Source organism: Cervus canadensis, chromosome 7, assembly GCF_019320065.1.
Source record: "Cervus canadensis isolate Bull #8, Minnesota chromosome 7, ASM1932006v1, whole genome shotgun sequence".
NCBI lineage: Eukaryota > Metazoa > Chordata > Mammalia > Artiodactyla > Cervidae > Cervus > Cervus canadensis.
This window is the reverse complement of record NC_057392.1, coordinates 26658997-26681241: the sequence shown is the minus strand read 5'-3', so window position 1 is coordinate 26681241 and position 22245 is coordinate 26658997. Positions and strand designations below refer to the sequence as shown.

Genomic DNA, 22245 nt, shown 5'->3' with positions numbered 1-22245 from the left:
TTGGCTCAGACATTCCAAAAATGCTTCTGTAACCATTAACAACACAATCGCTCACTTCTAATTCCTGAACTGTACTAGAATGATTAGAGTTAACAGAAAGAGAACTCTCTAGATAAACAAGCATCATTAGAGCAAACAAATGATGCGTGCAAGTTGGAAAACAAAAGATGCGACTCTCATTTGTTTTTACACTACATATACCTGGAATGCACATTCCCAAAGATTTAAAATATTACTGGTAGATTAAGTAACATATATAAATTGATGCCCTTCCAACCGAAACAGCTGAATTTTTTATTCAATCACTTTAAGATAAAATTAACATATTTTTCATACAAGAATAATCACTAGCTCAAACCGTCTGGGTTAGGGCACACTATGCCTGGTTTGCCTGTTTACCTATGTAGTATTTCATTTCAGTGTCATGTTTGTTCATGAGTTCAAGAAGTCGCACTTCTATCTGGGCTTGATTCAGAAAAGCCTTCTTGTTCTTTATTATTTTAATGGCAACCCATTCCTGTTCCACACGATCATATGCCTTTACAACCTAAAAAAGAGAAAAAATAAATATTTCATCAATGAACAAATTAATAACAGGTTACAGTTCACCTTAATTGTACATTTATCTAAGTCTTTCTCTGACCTAACTGACTAAGAGAGATCCTACTCATTTCCATTCAGTAGCATCTATTTACTACTTTGTTACTTTAAATCAATTTTTCAAATGGGTTTCTTTCACATCCTTACAGTATTTTTAAACATCCACAAAACAGACGACTTTCTTAAAATTAGACAATTTTCCTCCTTCAGAAGTAAACTATGAATCTTGACATGTACTTTGGTTTTTTTTTTAACTTCTCACTAAATAGCATCGTTAAAACAATTCTTCTATTCTTTTAATTAAAAAAAAAAACAGCTGGTTTAAATTCCAAGCATATGTGTGATACTTAAAAGGTTTTAAGTTATCTGAAAAATGTAGATAACTTTCTAAATTTAAATTATATTCTCATAGATAAAAACTTAAGACATATACCAGAAGAATTAGTTTATGCTTAAAAAAAGTGATAAACAAATTACCAGGAAATAAGTTTAAAATGCTGTAATCAGGGGATTTTGAGTTTTAAAATGAGAATGAATGCTAAGGAAGCAGAACAGTCATGTGCAAATCACTATGCACACCTCTACTTTAAAATTTTACTCATTTAAAAAACAAATTTTTGTGTAAAACAAATTTACACATAAATTAGAAAATACATAGTTTAAAAACTGTATTTCTGCAAAAAGTTAATCTTATGTGTCTTTTAAATCAGAGGGACCCATGGAAACCTCTGACTGAGTGGGTCTGATATTCTTCTGTTTCACTGACCATGGAGACTGTCCCAGGGGCTGCAGTCCACTGCCCAGATCCTAATGGTCTCCAGGACAAAGGCCACTAACAGGGGCCCAGCTATTCACTGACTTAGCAAATAGTTAACCGGCTCAGTGCTAAAGCAATGCTTCCAACCCCGAATGACACATTCAGTAGACTGTTTTCAAAAATACCAATGCTCAGAATCCAGTCACAGAGAGTCTGGTTTAGTTGTTTGGAGACCAGACACTGTCCTCTCTCCCTACCCTACCCCCTTGACCCCTGAAGTGCTCTGAAGACTTCAACGTGTCGTCAACCAAGACTGACAACTACTGCCTTAAGAAACGTAGGAGCCACTTCTTTGATGAGGATCTGGTAGAGAATTTAGTCTGACCCAGACAATATGGCAAGCGACATGTCCTGACCTTGAACATACTCCAGCCTAGGAGAAAGGTATCAATCAGTCTGATCTGGTAGACTGGTTTGGATGTCAAAGAAGGCTATGTCGTCACAGGTTTGCTGTGCTCATTTGCTCTTAGGAAGCAAGAGTATGGGAAAATGAAAGTCAGGGGGAGGGGGGAATCCATGGTGAGCTCAAAGACTGAGTATGGAGGGAAACTCGGCTGAGAACAGGCAGCACAGCCAGCTTTCACGGCGTACACCACCGAAGTCAGAGCAGCGTCCTGCAAAGAGGACTGCCTGAACACGGGGTAATTCTGAAGGTGGAGAGGACACTCACTCTACCTAGGGTGTTCACAGCCTTACTTAAAAGGTAGGGCTCAGAAATGCCTGTCATTAAATGGCTTGGGTAGAGAAAGCAGAAGTTGCTTCTGCCACAGTGTGAAAAGTGAAAGAAATGGCGTCCCTGGTGGCTCAGATGGTAAAGAATACACCTGCCAATGCAGGAGACCCAGGTTTGATCCCTGGGTCGGAAAGAAGGGAGAAGTCGGGAACTCTGGAGAAGGGAATGGCTACCCACTCCAGTATTCGTGCCTGGAGAATCCCACGGACAGAGGAGCCTGGTGGGCTATATATAGTCCATGGGGTCGAAATACTTTTATAAAGAGGGACTCCCCAGACACTGAGAATCCTGACTCAGGAGAAGAGGTTACTCATCAAGAGGAAAGGCCCCAAACTACATATAATTACATAAGGTCTCTGGAATCATGGAAAATGACAGACGTGGTAGACACACAACACTGGGGCCTGGAAGAGCCACACCAGAATTACAAGATCTTCTAAGAACCTCATTCCTATTTCCCTGTAGGTCTAAGCTTGATCTGTCTTGGCCCAGAGCTGTGGCTGCTAATATCCGATAGTATACTTTTTGCCCTAAGCATAATTAGACTAACACATGCTGAATTTTTCCTCACTGGTTGAAAAGAGGCATGTTTTTGCTTTCCTGCAGGGCAGGAATAGATAAGAGTATGCAGGTTCCACAGTTTAAAAAAAAAAAACAAAAACAAAAACAATCTCCAAAACCCCAAAAAGTCACCAAAAAAGTAAAAGTAATTATTTGGATCGCAAATTAGTAACTGACTCACTGCACAAAAGCTAAAAGGTAAAGGAGACTGGGATTAACAGGAAATCATACCTCAAACCAAACAGCTCTATGACTTGACATGGGATGAGATAAGATACGGAGACTTACAGGTGGAAACAGCTGGGAGACTCACAGCCAGAGAAAAGCTTTTTAAGAGGGCAAGGAGGAAGGTCTGGCAGCTCTGATTCTGGGCACAGGTCATACAAGAGGCTAACACAGTTAGGGTCTGTGCTTCGTCCTGGGCAAGTGAGAGACGAGAGCCATAGGCAGAGAGAAGAGGCCAGAACGAAGAGAAACACTAGGCCCGCTGGAGTGCCTCCCTCGCTCTTCCGGGTGAAAGCTACCTGAAGAATCCCACCCACTGGAATGATGCCCGTCACAGTACTAGCAATGCTGATGCCCTGAGGACTTAACAGGAGACCCTCTGTCCACTCAGAGAGGCCTGATGGTGCTGGAGGAGGTGCTGAGGACAGGCTCGGGGCCCAGCCCTGGGAGTCCAAGTCTCCAAGGTGAAGGGACACCTGCTGAGGCAGCTGAAAATAGTCATTTCCCCCTTTGGAGGAGGACTGTCAGGCAGGAAGATAATTATCTCCAGCATACACCATGAAGAACCATCCAGAGGCTAAAAGCCCAATGAAAGAGGCAATACTACCTGTTAGTGATTCAAATCAATCATTTAGTAAAATAACTACTTGGTAGCTATAGTAACTTTGTGAAACAAAACAAAAAAAAGTATAATGGAGTTTTTATAGCTGATGCAGCTGATAAAGTTTTACTAACTTTAGAGAACTATAATAACCCAAATACTTACATATCTGTTCTTTGTATCTATTTACAAATATTAGGAGTGTACTACTGAGAAAAGGCTATAATAACATGCCTCTGAGAAGTTCTCATTTATAAAATTCAGCAACTTCTGTTAGATTACCTGTCCAAAGGAACCTTTGCCTATTAAGGAGTCAATTTCGTAACGATCCATCCACTTTTCTCCGTTTTTTACAATATAATCATAGTTATCATCATCATAACCATCGTTGTAAACCTTCCTCTCCTTCTTATGACTAGAATCGTCTCCCTGGCCCTGTTGGTGTCTTCGCTTCTTTTTTGCATAGTAAACCTGAAATGAGAAAATGTAGTGTTAACTGTATAATTAAAAATTATGATGCATGGGGTGGCACCATAAATATACATATATATCAAGGGTACATATGAGACAAATCTGCCATCAGTAAGAAATTAAAGAATTTTTATTCTATATAACCAAAAAAATGAAATAAATTTCTATAGTTGCTATTTGAATTACAGAATAACACTAATATACATCAAATGAAAAACATCTACAGAGAAATTCACTTTAGAATTATACTGTTCATATGTTTTATAAATAAGAGATATTGAGTAGGCCAGAGTCTCCCATTCAAGAAAAGCAACAGGATCTGATTTACATTTATGTTTTAAACTAAGGTATAATTTACATAGTGAGCTGGTATAGATCATAAGAGTGTATAATATAAAGGACTTTGGGGAAATGTATATGCTGATGTAAACAACAAATGCTAAACAAAATAAAGAACAATTTCATCCTCCTAACATTCAAGTCCTCTTGCACCTCTTCTAGTCAATCCTAATTTTATATTTGATCCTAAAGCAAAAGATTTCAGAAATGAAAGTTGAAAGTTATATGAACTGATATTTTACTAATATAGAAAGGGCCCCTGAGACAGGCCCGGCTTTAAGCTTATAACAACAAATTAATGAAAACCAGTCAGCTCCCCTCCTCCCACACTAAAGGTCAGAGAAGTTGTGGTTGGTCACAGATTGAGTTATTTTCCTTCTATCTGTTTTGCTTATAAAACAGATCTAAGACTAGTAAAAAAAATAATAGGTGGACTAGGCAATAGCTCTAGTAGTTGGTAACTAAGGAGGCAATAGTTGAAGTAATTGGTAACTAACTTTGAGGAAATGACAAATTACACTGCATAAAGCAACATCAGAAAAACTAGTTTAAAAGGTAACAAAACAGTTAAAAACAAGCTTCAACAAAGCTATTCAACAGTATTAGTTTATCAGATTATTTTCAGATGACCAGAAACTATTTTGAAACATCTTTTAGAACATATAAATTATAAACAAAAATCCAACTTAGAAATGTTCCTCATTGAGTTCACTTCAATTTTATCTTGCCATATTGCCACAATAATACCAGCACCAAACTGCTAATAATAACAGCACCAAACTGCTAAGAAATCCATACACACATAAGAACATCTTTTTAAATGTTTATCAAGCTGGTAGAAGATAAGTCTTTAATGTGGAAGTATGTAGGGACCCACTGGAAGACGAAAGAGAGCACAGGCATGACCACCCGTCTCCAGAAAAGCTCATTTAACAATTCATTACACAGCTAGAGTTGATGTTAGGAGCAAATAACAACCAAGCCAAAGGGCTAAAACACCAGAAAAATAATTTCTGAAAGTGAAGAGTCAAGTTGGAAGAGGAGTAATTCACAGTGCTATGTTTTTTATCCTATTTAATCCCGCCAAAAAGGCTTTCAGGTATCTTACAATGAAAAGATACAGATAAAAAAGAACACACATTAAAAAGAAACTTTTAAACCACATAAATATAGATATTATCAGATAAATTAGGCCAAATGCCTGTTAACTGAGCATTAAACACATCTCAGAGCTTCCTGATATCTCTGGCAAAAGCAGAAACAGATACGTAAAAATTTAAGCAAAATTCTGGAACATTTTCATATTTTTACATTATTATTATTCCCTCCCTTTCCTCTGAGGTTTTGGAGAAGGGGTATTACAGAAATGACAACTCAGCATGTATTCAATATAACTTTGAAAAAGAAGGGAAGCTATCCACAATTATCTTTTTACAGTTCTTATTTATATAGCATCTTTCTTTTACATAATTATGACGCTTTTATCCATAAACCGCTAACTTACCAGTCTTCATAATAATCATCAATATGACAATCCTTGGGAATTAAAAGCAATTTTAGCATTTTAAACACACTACAAAATAACTCGTTTCCTCCACTCTATGGCAAGATAGACGCCATTGTAACAAATCAATAGTTCTTACCTCATTAATATGCTTATAAGTTTTGATCAAGTCAACAGAAAGTTTTCTCAGGGGAGCAGTAGCTGGGTCACGGAAGGTTTGGGGCATCCGCCTCTGTAACATGACAATATCAGGCATCACCTTAAATAGACAGAGAAGACTAGCACTTTAACTATACTGCGCTGGTGTGAACCCCCTCTTCTGCAGCCTGCGCACACAGATTTAAAGCAAAACAGACATCCACATTACAATAGGGAGCATTCTCTCTTGGTCATCTCTTTCAACTGGAATCCAGTGAAGACAACCAATGGAACAAATAAATGAAATTAGCAGACAATATGCCCAGCTGTCAACCCTTCAATTTTGTTCCCCAAATTAAACGAAAGGATTACAGACACACCCCTGGTCCAGGAGACAAGCAAGAGGATGCCCAAGAGAGCTTCTCCACCGTACAATCAACCTAAGAAAAAATTTCTTCTGAATGGCTCCTCCAGCCTGACCTGGTTCACAAGAGGCAGACAGACCCCGCGCTCTGCGCAGTGCCTGCCAGGAGCACAGCTGAAATCTGCTCTCGTGTCTTCAGGCTGACCGAGGAGCCCCACCCTCTGCCTTAACACATCCAACTCCCCCTCCACACGCCCTCTGCCCACCCTGCACGGCACCTGCCACCACCTGACATCATGGTATGCGGGTACTGGGTTACTGGTTTTAGTTTTTTCTCCTTCTCTTTCCACTACTGGGAAAACGCCATATGGGGCAGATATATCTGCCCAGTGCTGTAATGCTGCTGCCTACAGCAGGAGTAGACATACTGTCTGAAACACAGTAGACATTTAATAAATGTGTGTTGCATAAACAAGAGAATCCATAATACCAATATCCCTATCTACAATTACACTAGCAGCTGACCACAAATAAGTTCCAGAGAACACCTTAAAGCTAATGAAACTTTCTTTTTAAAAACTCATTTCAACCACATTCCAATCCAAAGCTAACCCACGGTCTCTTTCATCATCCAATAAGCATTTTGAGTTCAACTGTGAGCTTCCTGCTAGATGGGGGATGGAACAGGAAACACAAACATCCTCCAAACACAAACACAACACACCCAGGAATACTGCAACCAGCACACCAGTGGTCCCAGAGGGTGTGCTCACCCTACTTCTCTGCCTCGTCTCAAGCCTCAGCAAAGGGTTCCCAGAGGGTCTTCCACAACCAACAGATCCTCCAAGGCAATTACAGACATCAAGGTAGCCTCAGTCACCACCACCAGTCACCCCGGGCTGCTGTCCAGCTCTCGTAACAGACACTAGCAAAACTACCAAGTCCTGGGACGGCCTCTCTCAAAGGCACCCTAGTCAGCCGGAGGGGTAGAGAGACACAAGACATCACACAAAGGCCTCGGAGAAGTGTCTGCAGTCTTGGGAAAACAAACACACAATAAGCAAACAGAGAGAAGAGGGTTGTCAGGACAGAACAGGAAAAAATCCCATCCCTGCGGTATGAAGAGATGGTGTGATGGTAGTGCTTACCTAGCTATACTTCCTCTCTCTCTCTTTTTTTTCTCTATGAAAGAAGTGGAAATTTTGAGCCAAATTTGAGGATTACAACCTGGGAACAACAACTTAAGACACTAGAACTGTTCTGCCTCTGTAGCTTCTCTTAAACCATTATTAACATTTGTTTCCTCTGCATCTATACTCAAACCCTAAAAAGTTTTCTGCACTCAGTATGTGAGTGTGTGCTATGGGATTGTCATGTCACAAAACACTGCTCTCCTCTTCTCCAACTAGCCAAACTGCCAACAAGGCCAAACCAATTCGTTAATTCTAAATACCTTACTTTTATGTACTCTGGCCACAGAAGTTACTATTTCAGGGGCATCTGTATGTATAAACCAGATGAATTCCACCCACAAAAAACTGGCCTTTAGATACTAAGACTGCATTTCAGTGCTTCAGATGGTGCGTTGTACAGAGCAGGCACTCAAAATAAATGGAAAAAACAAATTCATTTCTACAAACTAAACAACTCTTTTCTTTGCTAGCTTTCATTGTAATTTCATGTTAAGTAACTCTATCTTCTGTTTTTCACTATTGTGGTACAATAAGCACCTATCCAGAATTAGAAAATAACTTGTCCAAATACACATTCAGTTTAAATCTATACTAAGACTCAAAAGCATCTGATGTTTTATCCGCTTCCACCTTCTCACAGTCACAAGGTCAGGAGAAGCTAACGTGGCCAGCTCCTTTCCTCCTTTCCACTGCTGGGCAAAAGCCTACTGTGTACAGAGGAGCCAGGAGCCCCCAGCCTCCACACCGCCCCAGTGTCCTCACTGAACAGGGAAGCTGTGAGCTCCCCTCCCGCGGCCGCAGCTCTCTGGCTCTGGAGGCCCAAAGAAGCCTCATCCCAACGCTCCTGTCTGTGTGAAGACACAGATCACACTCTCTCACAGACACACACAAAGCAGGAGCTCACACCTCCTGCGAGCTATGTTACAAGAGCTAAAACAATCTTCTTCCTTGAGAAGAGTCCACAGTGTTAAGTGCCAGGACTTCATTTAAAACTGATTTCCAGTTTTCTAGTTTAATAATACCTATTCCATCTATTTTCTTTATGTTTCCCTTGTATTTTCATACGTAGTGGAGAATGAGAAACACTATGTCCTGCCTTTTTTGCTATTTTGAGAGCTATTAATAAACCTGAATAGCATATGTAAGACATATCCAGAATACACAGTTTAAGAACCATGAAAGGTACTCTGAAAACTGTAACAGCCCAGAGAGAGACAGCATTCTGAACATCAATCATACTTGTCTACATTTACTTTTACTACATTTATCTTTTCATTGAAACTGTGGTTAAACTTATATGAAACAAACTCACACAAGAAAGACTAATTACCAGAAACAAAACGTTAAGTTAGTTCCTTTCAACTTACTTGTACAATAAATCTTATTTAAAAAGCACCGATGGGATGATTAGTAAGAAACGTTGGAAATCAAGTAACAAAATCAAAGAACCTTAGAGCCAGAAAGTACTCTGGTGGGTCTAGTCTAAGGTCCCAATCTTACATTCAAGGAACCAAGAGAAGGTTCCAGGTGACCTGACTCAAGTCCCTCAACCAGCTCATGACAAGACCTGAAGTCCACGTCTGATGACCGGCAGACCACGCCATGTCAGTGCCTTTACACTTCAGTTACCAAATAAGCTTTTAATTTGACTGCCTTTTAGGTTCCAGGATTTCTGGAGTTTGGCAGAAGTATCTGGCTGAATATTATTACTTAAAAGATGGTCTTTTTCACATCATATGAATCTTCAAAAACATTTTACAGCTTAAAATGGAAATGCTAAGTAACTTATCTCTTACTGGAAAATAACCCTCAAGATGTCAGTTGTATCTAAAAATAGGTACACTTTGCTAACTAAATTACGACTACAATCATATAAACATAAACAAACAATAACTTTAAAGGACTGGATGTTTTCCCTAGCCCTCCACAGACACCAAGTGTTAGAACTGAAAGCGCACTGCAGTGAGAGGCAGCGAGCCTGGGCTGGGCCTAGGACTGCCTGCGTACAGTCCAGAGAAGGAGCCGATGGGCGTTCAGGCCCTTCAGCTGTCAAAGAGACGAAAACAGGACGCCTGACTGATAGGCTGATTTTGGGCAAGCGGGAAAATGAATCCAAACGTACTTTGTTTCTTGAAAGTACAGTGTGAACAAATGACTGCTATTACTACTTTCTGGGTGTCCAGAGAATATTCTTCTGGTACACACAACACTTTCCAATTCTGACCAACTGCTCCAATTCTTAAACATACAACTCCTCAATTTATTGTATAAAACAAATTCTTACGTCCTGCCATAATTTACCTTACTATTTAACTGTGACTGTTATTATTCACATGCAATACCATTTTATAAATGTAAAGTCAGTTCAACTATGATCAAATCTTACTATAATATATACAAGGGGGTCCTCAAATAGATGGTACTTAGATGGATCTATTCTAAGGTCCCAATCTTACACTCAAGCAACAGAGAGGCGGGTCCCGGTGACCTGACTCGAGTCCCACAGACAGATCACGAGTCAGGACCTGAAGTCCATGTCTTATGACCAGCAGGCCACACCATATCAATGCATGGTAGCCAACAGCTCATTAAAACTATGTATTATTGAATTAGAAAAAAACACATGTCCTCCAAAAATCCAGTATTTGAAGTACTTTGAAATTTTCTAAGTTGTTCATATTAATAGACCTAAACAGTGACAAACCAAATTCCTAAGTACATAGAAAAACAGTCATTTTCAACACACAGCACACATACAGTCTCAGTAGGGAAAGAGACTTTACCAGAACTATAGCTAGTTTAAAAAAAATCTCCCCAAATCAAAAAATCAACATAGTGGATGCAGTTAGTTCAAGAAGATATTAAAAATACACACTTATACACACATGCATGTATGTATATACATCCAGAGATGTCAGCATTAATTCGATTTACACTATCTACCTTGTGTGAAATCACTGAATCTTTAAAATGAGAAGCATGGTTAATTTACATTTTTTCTTTTTAATTTTAATGAGTTTCATATTTAATTCTATAAAAGTGTACTAAAGTAATTTCTAACAGTGTGAAGTCAGTGCTTTAAGTTTGCTATAATGGAATCTGACTTGTTTTCCTATAACTTACATTTTTCTACCTAACTGCTTTCCCATAAAAACAGCTTTAAAGTTTTTTAATTTTAACTAATATTCTTTATTAGAAATAACTACCCCCCTCACTGCAGAATGAGAAAATGTGAATTAAAGTAAAATACATAGGATAAAAGAAAAAAATCCAACAAACTTTCAAATGCACATTTCTTAACATCATCTCTTGTCAATCTGGAATCCCCCCGTCACATGCAAAACTGAAAAATATTAAGGCATTTTGCCTATTTACTATTCTACCATTTTAAGGAATAAATTACCATCCCAACAAATCATTAGGAATACATCGTGAACATACCTGGTTAGTTAGAGGTTGCTGAATCTGGTCAGAATAAGATAAGGCAGAAACCTGTTGGTCACTTATGTTTGGCTGGCGACGGTCACTGTACTGATGTGAATGGGGCATCTGTCCAGCCATCTGAAGGCCAGCAGCATGGAATGAAAATGACGGTGCAAGCCGAACAGATGAAGGTTTGCATGCTGAAGTCTCTCCTCCTATGAGAAGATAAGAAGTGTGGTTTAAAGGATGCATTCATCTCCTGACATTTCTATCTTCTGACCTATCTGATAACTCTTTAAATAAAAGTCCTTCAAACTGCAAACAAGGATTTGATACTCAACATAACTGCTGTAACAAAATGGTACAAAGCATAACACAGGTTAAAAAGAGTATATATAAGGCTGTTTTAAGAGAAAACCTTAAGCAGATCTTTTTGTAAACTAGTGGAAATAACCTTTAATGCTTACTTTTACATATTAGATCTTTATCAGTTAAGAACCATAAATTGCAAAAGTAATCTCTGAATTCCTACAAAGGGCCTGACCAATAGGTCAGCTCTTTAGAAATCAATTCAAAGGAACACTGCTGAGAGTCTGCTCTGCACCTGCCAGGTGTGCGGCCACCAATAACCAAGACTCCCCCAAACCAGGTGGAAAACATGTCCTAGTGGTGCTCACCACTGACACGGGTAATTAAAAGTTGAGTACACAACTCATGGAAACAAATTCACAGGCTGCCGTATTCCTCTGACTCTTCTGACACAGTCCTTAGAGAACCCAGACCAGGCAAGCCTGCCACAAAAATGAACAATCGAGAATCATCCCGCAGGTAGGCTGGGACCATGGTCATGATTTTTCACGGCAGAAAAGAAAAATGAACATTTTGTTCCTAAAAGTATTTGGCAGCTAACTAATAAAAGTTAATTTTTCTTCAGGAAAAGAGAAAGACGTTTCTTCTTATATTCAACCAAATTTGCAATCAGAGACTGAAGCCAGAAGACAAGCTGAAAAACCCTGGCCAGCCAACACTGGCCCAGCATGCCTGTGCTCGTCTTCCTGAGCAGACGAGCCAACTCTGAGCACACCGCACGCCACACTGCTCAGCGCCGGGTACTTTTCCTCAAGCCGGCGTGTTCCGAAACACACAGCAGCGCTGGCCTCAAAGTCAAGAGCCCAGATTCCTGGCCGGGCTGCTGCAGTCGGAAACCTCAGCTTCACACTCACCAGCTGTGTGACCTTGCACACCTGATAATGATATCTACCTCCACCAGTTGTGGTGAAGGTGAAAGTGCTTTAATACATGCTAAGTACTGGGCTGGCCAAAATAGTCTTTTAATTTTTAAGTACTGACTATATCCTATATAAGTACTGAACATATCCTACGTTGAGTACTGAATATATCCTACACAGCAAACGCCACTGTCTTCCACCCAGTCAACCAGCGTCAAAGCTTTGGGAGTCACAGTAGAGATCTCTTCCTCCACTGACTGCCGCATGCAAAGGGCAGCCCGATCCTGCTGACTGTGCCTCCTATGAAAAGTCAAAGTGAGAAGTGTTACTCGCTCAGTCGTGTCTGACTCTTTTTGTGACCCCACAGGCTATAGCCCGCCAGGCTCTTCTGTCCATGGGATTTCCCAGGCACGAATACTGGAGCAGGTTGCCATTTCTTTCTCCAGGGCATGTTCCCGACCCAGGGATTGAACCTGGGTCTCCCACATTGCAGGCGGATTCTTCACTGCCTGAGCCACGAGGCAGAAGTAGCTCCTATAGAACACTCACCTCTTCTTCCCATCCCCTTACTCGGCACCTCACTTAGATGACTGAAGTAGATTCTGAGTAGCTCTCTCTTTGCCCATGTGCAACCCTCTATTTCTTCAACAGCTAGAGGGACCATTTCTACAGGGTAAACCTCAAATCCGCAACCCCTACTTAGCACCGCTTTTAGACTTTAGCTTCCATCTCCCTCCATTACAGCATACAGTTCTTAACTGACCCAAAGTGTATGATTAATAAATATCTGCTGCATAAGTTAAGGATAATGTTCCTATGATGACAGGTGGAATAATTTCTCTAAACATGTCATTACTCATAATTAAAAAATAAATCCAATTATGCAGAGCAACTTTGTTCAGTTAAAAAAACTTTTTTTCCTAAGGAAGTTACAGATGATGTGCACAAAGATCATTAGGGAAGAATGTTTATCTTGGTATCATTTGCAACAGTAAAAGACTGGAAACCTAAATGTCAAATAATTGGAAGGGAGGTTAAATCTGCATGTTAAAAACATAAAACACTAGGAAGGAATATATTTAAATGAATATGAAAAGAACTGAGGTCCGTGGTCTAGAAAAAACTCTTATAAATAAATAGCAAACAGACTATAAGGCTCTGAATGACAATTTACCACTCTGGGTCCTAGTTTCCCCACCTACAGCAGCGGAATTATTTAATATACTAACCCTGTTCCTTTAGGTTTGGTACAAATTTAAACGCAATACCACAAGCAGACGTGCAGAATAGAACCTGGTAGGTAACAAGCATTTAAAAAAAAAATACTAGCTTCTGTTTCTATCATCAATGTCATTATTACATATTGTATTTAAACTTATTTTTTTATAACATATAGAAAAATCATCAGTATACAGCTTAATCAATCATCATTAGTTGGTTAACCAACCTTGTCCTGTGGGGACAGGAAAAATAAAAACTGCCTCATTCCGGAAATCCCCAATACCACCGTATGATCCCTCCCAATCAGTATCTAATGACCTCGTCCCCTAAAGTTACTACCACCTTGACCTCCAAAAACAGATTCATTTTAATTTTATATACATGAATTTGCTTAATATTAGGCTTATAAACTGTATACACTTATAAACTTGTTTGTTATCATTACTTTACCCTACTTTTGATTAACACTGGATGACTTCCAATTTCCAGGTGGCTCAATAGGTAAAGAATCCACCTGCAATGCAGAAGACACAGGAGACACAGATTTGATCCCCAAGTCAGGAAGACCCCCTGGAGGAGGGCACAAGCGAGCCACTCCAGTATTCTTGCCGGGAGAATCCCCGTGGACAGAGGAGCCTGGCGGGCTACAGTCCATGGGGTCTCAGAGCTGGGCACGACTGCTTGATGCAACTTAGCACGCAGTTTCCACTTCAGAGCTATTATGAACACTGCTACTAGGAAGTGACTGCTTTTTGGTATATAAAGATGTTGTCCTGTTGGTTTTTTCTTCAGTTTTTGTTTAATCAATGTTTTTTCCCTAGCAGTTAATGAAAATTCCCTCTACCCTACTCCTTCACTAACACTTGGAATCATCAGTATTTCTAATTTCAGCCATGAAAGTAAGTGTGTATTCCACTGTGATCTTAATGTGCATTCTCCTCCTGCCTATGAGCATCTTTTCATTTATTAATCACTTGGATATCCACTTATGTACAAAGCCCATTCAGATTGCTTTTTGATTTTTCTATCAAGAGTCATTTTCTTACAGATTTCTAAAATTTTTTAAAGTTACATTTTTAACATATTTTGGCTATAAGCCCCTTATTGGCTAGCTATTGATGGTTTATACTGTCTCTCCCTTAATGGTATTTTTTGATGAACTCCACCTCTTATTATTAGCAACTTTTGGTTTAAAATTAGTATGTTTGGTGTCTAAGCAATCTTTCTTTATACCAAAGTCATGAAGAAATTCCATGTTATCTTCCAGAAGTCGAGTCTTACCCCTCAAATCTAGAGATGTGCAATGCTCTTGGATCTGATTTCTGTGAGTTTGCAATAAGGAATCAAGTTTCGTTCCCTCCCCAATGGATATCCAATTAACCCAGAGCCAATGATTAAAAACAAACTTTCCCAATGCCCTGTAATGTCATCTTTTCTTAAATCACATACTCATACATGTTTGATGTGTTTTGGATTCTTTGTTTTGTTCTGCTGGATAAAGACTTACCTAGAATTCTTACATCTATGTGTAAGAACCAGAGATTGCCTAAATCATGGTAGCTTCAGAAGTTTTAATATCTAGCAGAGAATTTTGTTCTTCTTCAAGAATGTTTAGGCTATTCTTAGCCCTTTGTGTGTCTATGTTTTCAAGTTAGTTAATCAAATTCACCAAAACAAACTCATGCTGGTGTTTTGGTTGACACTGCATCGTAGAAGAGCGCTCTGTACAGTAGTCACAGTCCCTTCACCTGAGACTGGTTAAGAAGGTCTTCTCTTTCTTCTCTGTGATCAGTCTAATCAAAGGTTTACTAATTCTGTTAAGTATGTTCTTTTACATGTATTTTCTAATTTGCACACATCTTGTTCTATCAGTTAGCAAGAGTATTAAAAATCTCCCATTTAGATTATGTACTGGATCACATAAATTTAAAGTTGTTACACCTTCCTGATGAATATAAGGTAAGCTGCCCCTCTTTGCTTCCAGTGATGCTTTCCACCTTGTCTGATATGACAATAGTATGACACAACAAGCCTTCTCTTCATCTGTGCGCGCTGTCTTTTGTCCATCGTTTTACTCTCAACCCATTTTCTTACATTTTAGGCATGTTTCTTGTCAACAGGCTTCCCTGGTGGCTTGGCCTGCAACGTGGAAGATCCCTGTATTGGGAAGATTCCCTGGAGAAGGGAAAGGCTACTCACCCCAGTATTCTGGCCTAGAGAATTCCATGGACTATACAGGTCATAAAGAGCCAAAGAGTGGGACACAACTGAGTGCCTGGGCTTCCCTGATAGCTCAGCTGATAAAGAATCTGCCTGCAATGCAGGAGACCCCAGTTCAGTTCCTGTGTGGGGGAAGATCCCCTGGAGAAGAGAAAGGTTACCCACTCCAGTTTTCTGGCCTGGAGAATTCCATGGACTGTACAGCCCATGGGGTCACAAAGAGTCAACACACTTGAGTGACTTTCACTCTTCTTGTCAACAGTGTGCAGTTAAGATTTAATTCATGTATGAACACCAATAATTTATTTATTCCAACTATTTATTTTTCTTTCTTACTTTCTCCTGGATTATGCTTTTTATATGCCTTCCCTGTGTGAAGATTATTTTTTTTTTTAGCTATCTTCTAACACTGGGTACACCCAGGTGGCACTAGTGGTAAACAACTTGCCTGCCAATGCAGGAGACTTAGAGACCAGGGTTTGATCCCTGGGTTGGGAACATCCCCTGCAGAAGGAAATGGCAACCCACTCCAGTATACTTGCCTGGAGAACCCTCCGGACAGAGGAATCTGGTATGCTACCATCCATGGGTCGCAAAAGGTGAGACATGACAGTATGGATTATATATCCGTGACCCATCAAAATCTAATTACTCCTTTACTTCTACAAACTATTGTTGACTTGTGTACACACACACACACACTTACAAGAGAGCGACTAATCACCCAGCGTGAATAAAAGCACACTCATGCATTTTGAGGGTCAGATCGATAATTTTTTGATATCCAGATAGCCATGAGAGAAATAACGAAGAAATGGATAGCTGCTGCTTGATTATCACTGTTACCCTTCTACATAACTATCATCCTACAACACTTGTTTCACTTTCTTAATCTAGATCCAATGAATTACATGCATTAAATTAAACAAGCATTTATGAGGGTTAACTGAGGCACTGTTCCGTGGAGTGACAACACCACTCATGATCTACGACAGCACATCTCTAACTTTAATGTGGTTACAAATCGCCTTTGAGTCTTGTCTTATTAAAACTGCAGATTCGGATTCAGGAGACTAGAGTAGGGCTGCAGAGCACATCTCTAACGAGCCACGAGATGCTGCTTTGAATAGCAACTGAAAACATTTAACTGCTCACTTTAATAAAAGAAAGCTATTTTCCAACTCATGCAAGTAGCAGATAATCCAAAAATAGGCAATATTCAGGCTATACAATACACCATAAGGCTTTTTCCCCCTAACAGATTTTGGGGTTTGTGAGTCTTTAAAAAAAAAAGACTAACATATTCCTGTCCATAAGGATGGTATGGAAGGTGACAAAGAATCTGCTGTTCCTTTAAAAACTTGCTGTAGTAATCTAAACGTGGATCAACAAGAAATAACTATGTCTCTTACTTGTGGGATTTTTCAAAAAGCTATTTACTATACTATCTATTTACTATGAAACCTATTATAACTACCTGGTAACATTACTAGTTATTTAGTGAAGTAAAAGAAAATTTAAGCTTCCAGCACTAAGGCCTCATGGATAGGTTTATCTGCCACATGCTCACTGTCTCATTTCTTAGCTCAAGTACCTAACCCTTGGACTGCAAGGAGATCCAACCAGTCCATCCTAAAGAAGATCGGTCCTGGGTGTTCACTGGAAGAACTGATGTTGAAGCTGAAACTCCAATACTTTGGCCACCTGCTGCGAAGAGCTGACTCATTGGAAAAGACCCTGATGCTGGGAAAGATTGAGGGCAGGAGGAAAAGAGGACGACAGAGGATGAGATGGTTGGATGGCATCACCGACTCAATGGACATGAGTTTGGGTGGACTCCAGGAGTTGGTGATGGACAGGGAGGCCTGGCGTGCTGCGGTTCATGGGGTCGCAAAGAGTCGGACACGACTGAGCGACTGAACTGAACTGAACCAAAGAAGACTCATTTAGTTTCCTCTCACAATGTCAGGAAGTATTTAAGGTGTTCACTTAATCATTCCCCTCCTATAATAAGACCCAAGAAGATGAGCTAATGTGGGAATTTCTTGTCAACCTGATTTTATAACTAAGCAAATCATCATGGTTTCTTATTCTTTCTAGCAAATCATTACGGTTCTTATTCTTTCTAAACTTTCCATCTTTCCTTTTAATTCAAATGTTAATGAGAAAGAAGACACAGTTTATCCTATAACAGAGATGACAACAATAAAGTGTAGGTTAAACTATATGAAACTGCTGACATTAGAGCTCATTTGGCCTACAAAACAGCATTTGATATGATATGGTTTAACTTGTATCTGACATATTATATGTAACCCTTATTCAACTAAATTAAAAATTAGTTATAATATTTTAGCCTGAGAACGTTATCATATGTTGCAATAGGAGATCTTTTAATTTAATAAAAAAATTTATGAAACAATTCAAAAGTATCTTCAAAACCATTACACGGACTTCAATTCCAAAATGATGTTTTAAATTGCTGCCAAATAATATAAAAGGCAAGTTGGAGTGAAGTACGCACTGAAAGGTCCTATCTTCATTTTTTAATATCGTTCTGGATCATTTTTACCATGAGCATATCTTTGTAACTTTTTAAAAGTTCGTAGAAATGCTGTTGGTAAATGAATGTGAACGTTCATGCTCAGTCGTGTCCAACTCTTTGAGACCCCATGGGCTGTAGCCCACCAGGAGGCTCCTCTGTCTGTGGGATTCTCCAGGCAAGAAAACTGGAGTCAGCTGTCATTTCTTCCTCCAGGGACTTTTTATAAGTTCATAAAAATGTTGTTGATGAATAGTTTACTAAAAAATAAAGGAGCTTCCTCACTATGATCTAACAAGAGACTGTAATAACTAGAGTCATAGTAGAGATTAGTATTGATTCTAGAGAAATATTTCATGAACAGATCTCAGAGACTGGGAGAGGGCAAGACAGAGACAGAGGTAGACATGGAGGAAAGACCAAATAAAAAAGCCTGGGAGAAAACCCTAAGTGGAAATAACAACCAGTTATCTCTGATACAAGACCCACATGTAGCACCACTTGCAGCTAACCTGAAGTTTTTTTTATTAATATACTGATAGGGGACTATTCTTGTGATGGTACTAATCCACATTAGATTTTAAAGAGACAGAACAGTATAAAAGAACAAAAATTAACGAAAATAATTCAAGTTAATTAAAACTAAGACATTCAAATGCAGAAATTTTTATGAGGCCAAGTCTCTTGAGACAGAATTCCTTTAGAAATGAGGGAAGGGCAACCACCCTTAAGCGGGAATAAACAGCCTCCAAAGTTCCTAGCAACATGACATACCCACAACAAAAGAGAAGAAAAACCAGCCAGTTGGGACTCCGAATGATGACTGAAAAGAAAGGTACACAATTAAGAGGGTAACCGAATGGAAGCCCACAAGTAAGATACCACCAGTACCAAGAACAGTGCCTGAGACACGGCCTGAGTTCAGTAAATACTTGTTCAGTTAAAGAAAGAAGCGAATGCATCAGGAATATTTAGAATGTGAAGAAATGGTTCGAAAAGGGAGGGAGAAAACTGAAGGGGGTAAGAATGAAAGAAGCATTTTTAAAACGGGGGGCTCATGAGCCTGAAGTAAAGAACAGTCTGATTGGAGCACAGGCTATAGTCAATTTCTGACCATTTCCCTTACTCACTTTTACATCCCAACCACATACCAAAGTGCCTGCCTCCACAGTAGGTGTTAAATAAATATGTACTAAGGGAAATGGCACCCCACTCCAGTACTCTTGCCTGGAAAATCCCATGGATGGAGGAGCCTAGTAGGCTGCAGTCCATGGGGTCACTACGAGTAGGACACGACTGAGCGACTTCACTTCTTCAAGGTGAAACTATGTTATGATTCTGTAAAGTATCTCATTTTAAGAACAAATTAACGGATTTATTATCCTCTAGTTAGTAGGCAAAATATATCACCACAGAATGCATGCATATGTGTACACACACACACACAAAATAACCTACTAGCCAAAACAGCATATTCAGTTGTCTACAAACAAGATGAAATTGCCTGGGTTTATTAGTCTGAGACATTAAGTAAATCTGTGTATTAAACTGTTAAGAATAACAATTGCATAAGAATAAAAACATTTCTTTTTAAAGCCCGTAATATCAGACTTTCACTTCTGACCATTTGAGATAGAGTACCTGATACTGAACCACCTCGCTCACAGCAAACCATTAATGAAACTGGTCAAACACATGAAACGGCTTGTTTTCAGACCCTGGACACCAGGCTGCACAGCGCTGAGATCACGGAGAAAGGGGAGCCAAGCCTGGTGAGCGGCACGGCCACCCTGGCTCTCTATCTGGAGACAACTCCCAGAGCGCAGTGTGGGGACAGGGCGCCCCAGAGCGCAGGATCCTGCTCAGCCGAGGAGACAGACATGAGAGCTCAAGGCTACGAGCTCAAGACACAGCACGCGGCATCTGTCGGGCAGGTAGGAGAAGGAAGGGAGCCGTGCAGAGGAGCCCCACGAAGCGACGCGTAGGATCCCCCAGCTCCGCGGCCACATACTGACTGCAGAGCCGTCAGGGGAAGGTCCGTGAGGCCGCGCAGGAGCAGAGGCCGACGGCGAGCAGACGACCCCCAAAAAACACTGCACAGAGACCCCATAACGCTGTACCAGCCCTATGAAAAGGCAGCACAGACTGAAACACACCTCCAAGGATGGAGATGACAGACAAGCCAACTGGCTACCAGACAAAACTCAGCCTTTCTTAAAAGCAGGACAACAAAACCCAGAGGCTCAGCAGCCCAGCAGTCTCAAAAACACCTACATCAACCAAAAATCACTCGGCGCACAGAGAGGCAGGGAAATGTAGTCTGGATTCAAGAAGGAAAAAAATTCATCAACGGACCCAGAAATAATAGAAATAATGAAATTAGCAGACAAAAAAAAATCAGGAATCTTTTTAAATGTAAGGGAAATCAGCGACAAAAGAAGAGAACAACAAATCTTAACAGGTAAGTAGAAACTATAAAAAGAAACCAAAAAAATTTCTAGAAATGAAAAATGATTGAAGTGAAAAATTCACTGAATGGATCTAATAGCAAATAGCAATTAAACACTGCTGGAAGGGGGGAAAAAAATCAGTGAATTTTAAAAAGAGGAGTATAAATTAACCAAACTAAAAATAAGTACAAAATATAATGGAAAAAGTATAAACAAAGCATCCAAAACCTATAGAAGTCAATCGAGCTAGCGATCCTGTTTGGAGGAGGTATCAAAGGAAAGGATAAAGAAAATGGAAAAGAAAAATTTATGAACGTGTATAAGTCAAAAGTCCTCCAAATTCAATTAAAAGAATCAACCCACAGACCCAAACTCAATGAACCCCAAGCAGTATAAACACATACACACACCATTAAGGCATTAAAGCAAATTTCTGAAAACCAACAGAAAGAAAAAAATTTAAGCAGCTAGAGAGTGGGGGGAATACCCATTTACACACAAGAAAACCACTGACTTCTCATCAGAAACCACGAACACCAAAATAAAGCAACATCTTTAAAATAATAAAGAAAAAAGATCTTTAACCTGCAATTCTATACCCAATGAAAACTTCCTTCAAAAATGAAGACAAAACACTTTTTCAGACTGTCAACAACATAACTTGCACTCAAAAAGTGTTCACAGAAAGAAAATGATTCCAGAAAGAAACTGTGATCCACACAATGGAATTAAGACCAGAAATGGAAAATGCGTAGATAAAATAGTGAAGAGATTTCCCTCCTAAATGTTTTTGAGATAATTTAAATTTTTTAATTCTTTAAAAAAACTTTTATTTAAAGCAAAAATAACAATGTATTGTAAAGTATGTAACATATATAAAAGCAAAGCATGACAACCATAAGACCAAGGACAGAAGAGATGAATTGGAAGCATAAGACACTCGAACTTAAGGATGCATGTCGTACGCCCTCAAGCAACCACTGAGAAAGATGGATGGATCAACAGAGAGACAGAAGATTATCCTCAACTAGACCACAGAAAATCTTACTTAGCCCTTCAGTAAATGACCCTTAAACCCTTTCAATTACAAAAGGCAAACCAAATTTTTATAGCTGAAAAGGTCAAGAACATCTTCTCAATAATAGCATTTGGAACACAAAAAGGATTAAAATATTCGCTCAAGATATAGCTGCTGAACTCTAGAATTATTATAATGTACACAGAATAACATGTAACATGGGTAAATTTATGTTTTTTCCAATATTCTAAAATTATAAATTTTTAAATAATCAAAATAAAGCAGGTAATACCACCTGGTTATTTTATGGGTTATCAGCAGCTATAAAAATTCCAAGTGGAAAAAGAAATCTTTTTTCTTATAGTATTCACTAAATAAACATGTTTACTCAGTAATAAGCCCATTTAAACTAAAACTTTCTCGCTTCGGTAAGAAACAAAGTGTCAAGCAGCCTTTTTCCCCTAAAGTCTAGAAACAGGGGGTGGGGCTGAAACAAAAGAGGTAAACAAACGTACACAATGTCTCCAGAGAAATTTTAGAAGTGAGATTAAACCCTTCAAGAAATCAATTCCAACCACCTGAAGAAAGGAAAAATC

General features: G+C 39.3%; 1 protein-coding gene across 7 annotated transcripts in view; it reads right to left on the bottom strand.

Annotated features, from left to right (window-relative positions):
• Window positions 1-22245, bottom strand: part of DYRK1A (dual specificity tyrosine phosphorylation regulated kinase 1A) — a 144290-nt gene that overhangs the window by 33179 nt on the left and 88866 nt on the right. For 6 of the 7 annotated variants that reach the window (XM_043474721.1, XM_043474726.1, XM_043474720.1 and 3 more), the window contains 4 exons: window positions 10988-11184; window positions 5991-6110; window positions 3820-4008; window positions 400-547 (listed from right to left, as the gene is read on the bottom strand). In XM_043474721.1, the coding sequence (XP_043330656.1) occupies window positions 400-547; window positions 3820-4008; window positions 5991-6110; window positions 10988-11184 (654 nt within the window). The remainder of the gene's footprint in view (window positions 1-399; window positions 548-3819; window positions 4009-5990; window positions 6111-10987; window positions 11185-22245) is intronic. The other variant, XM_043474724.1, reaches the window with a different exon arrangement.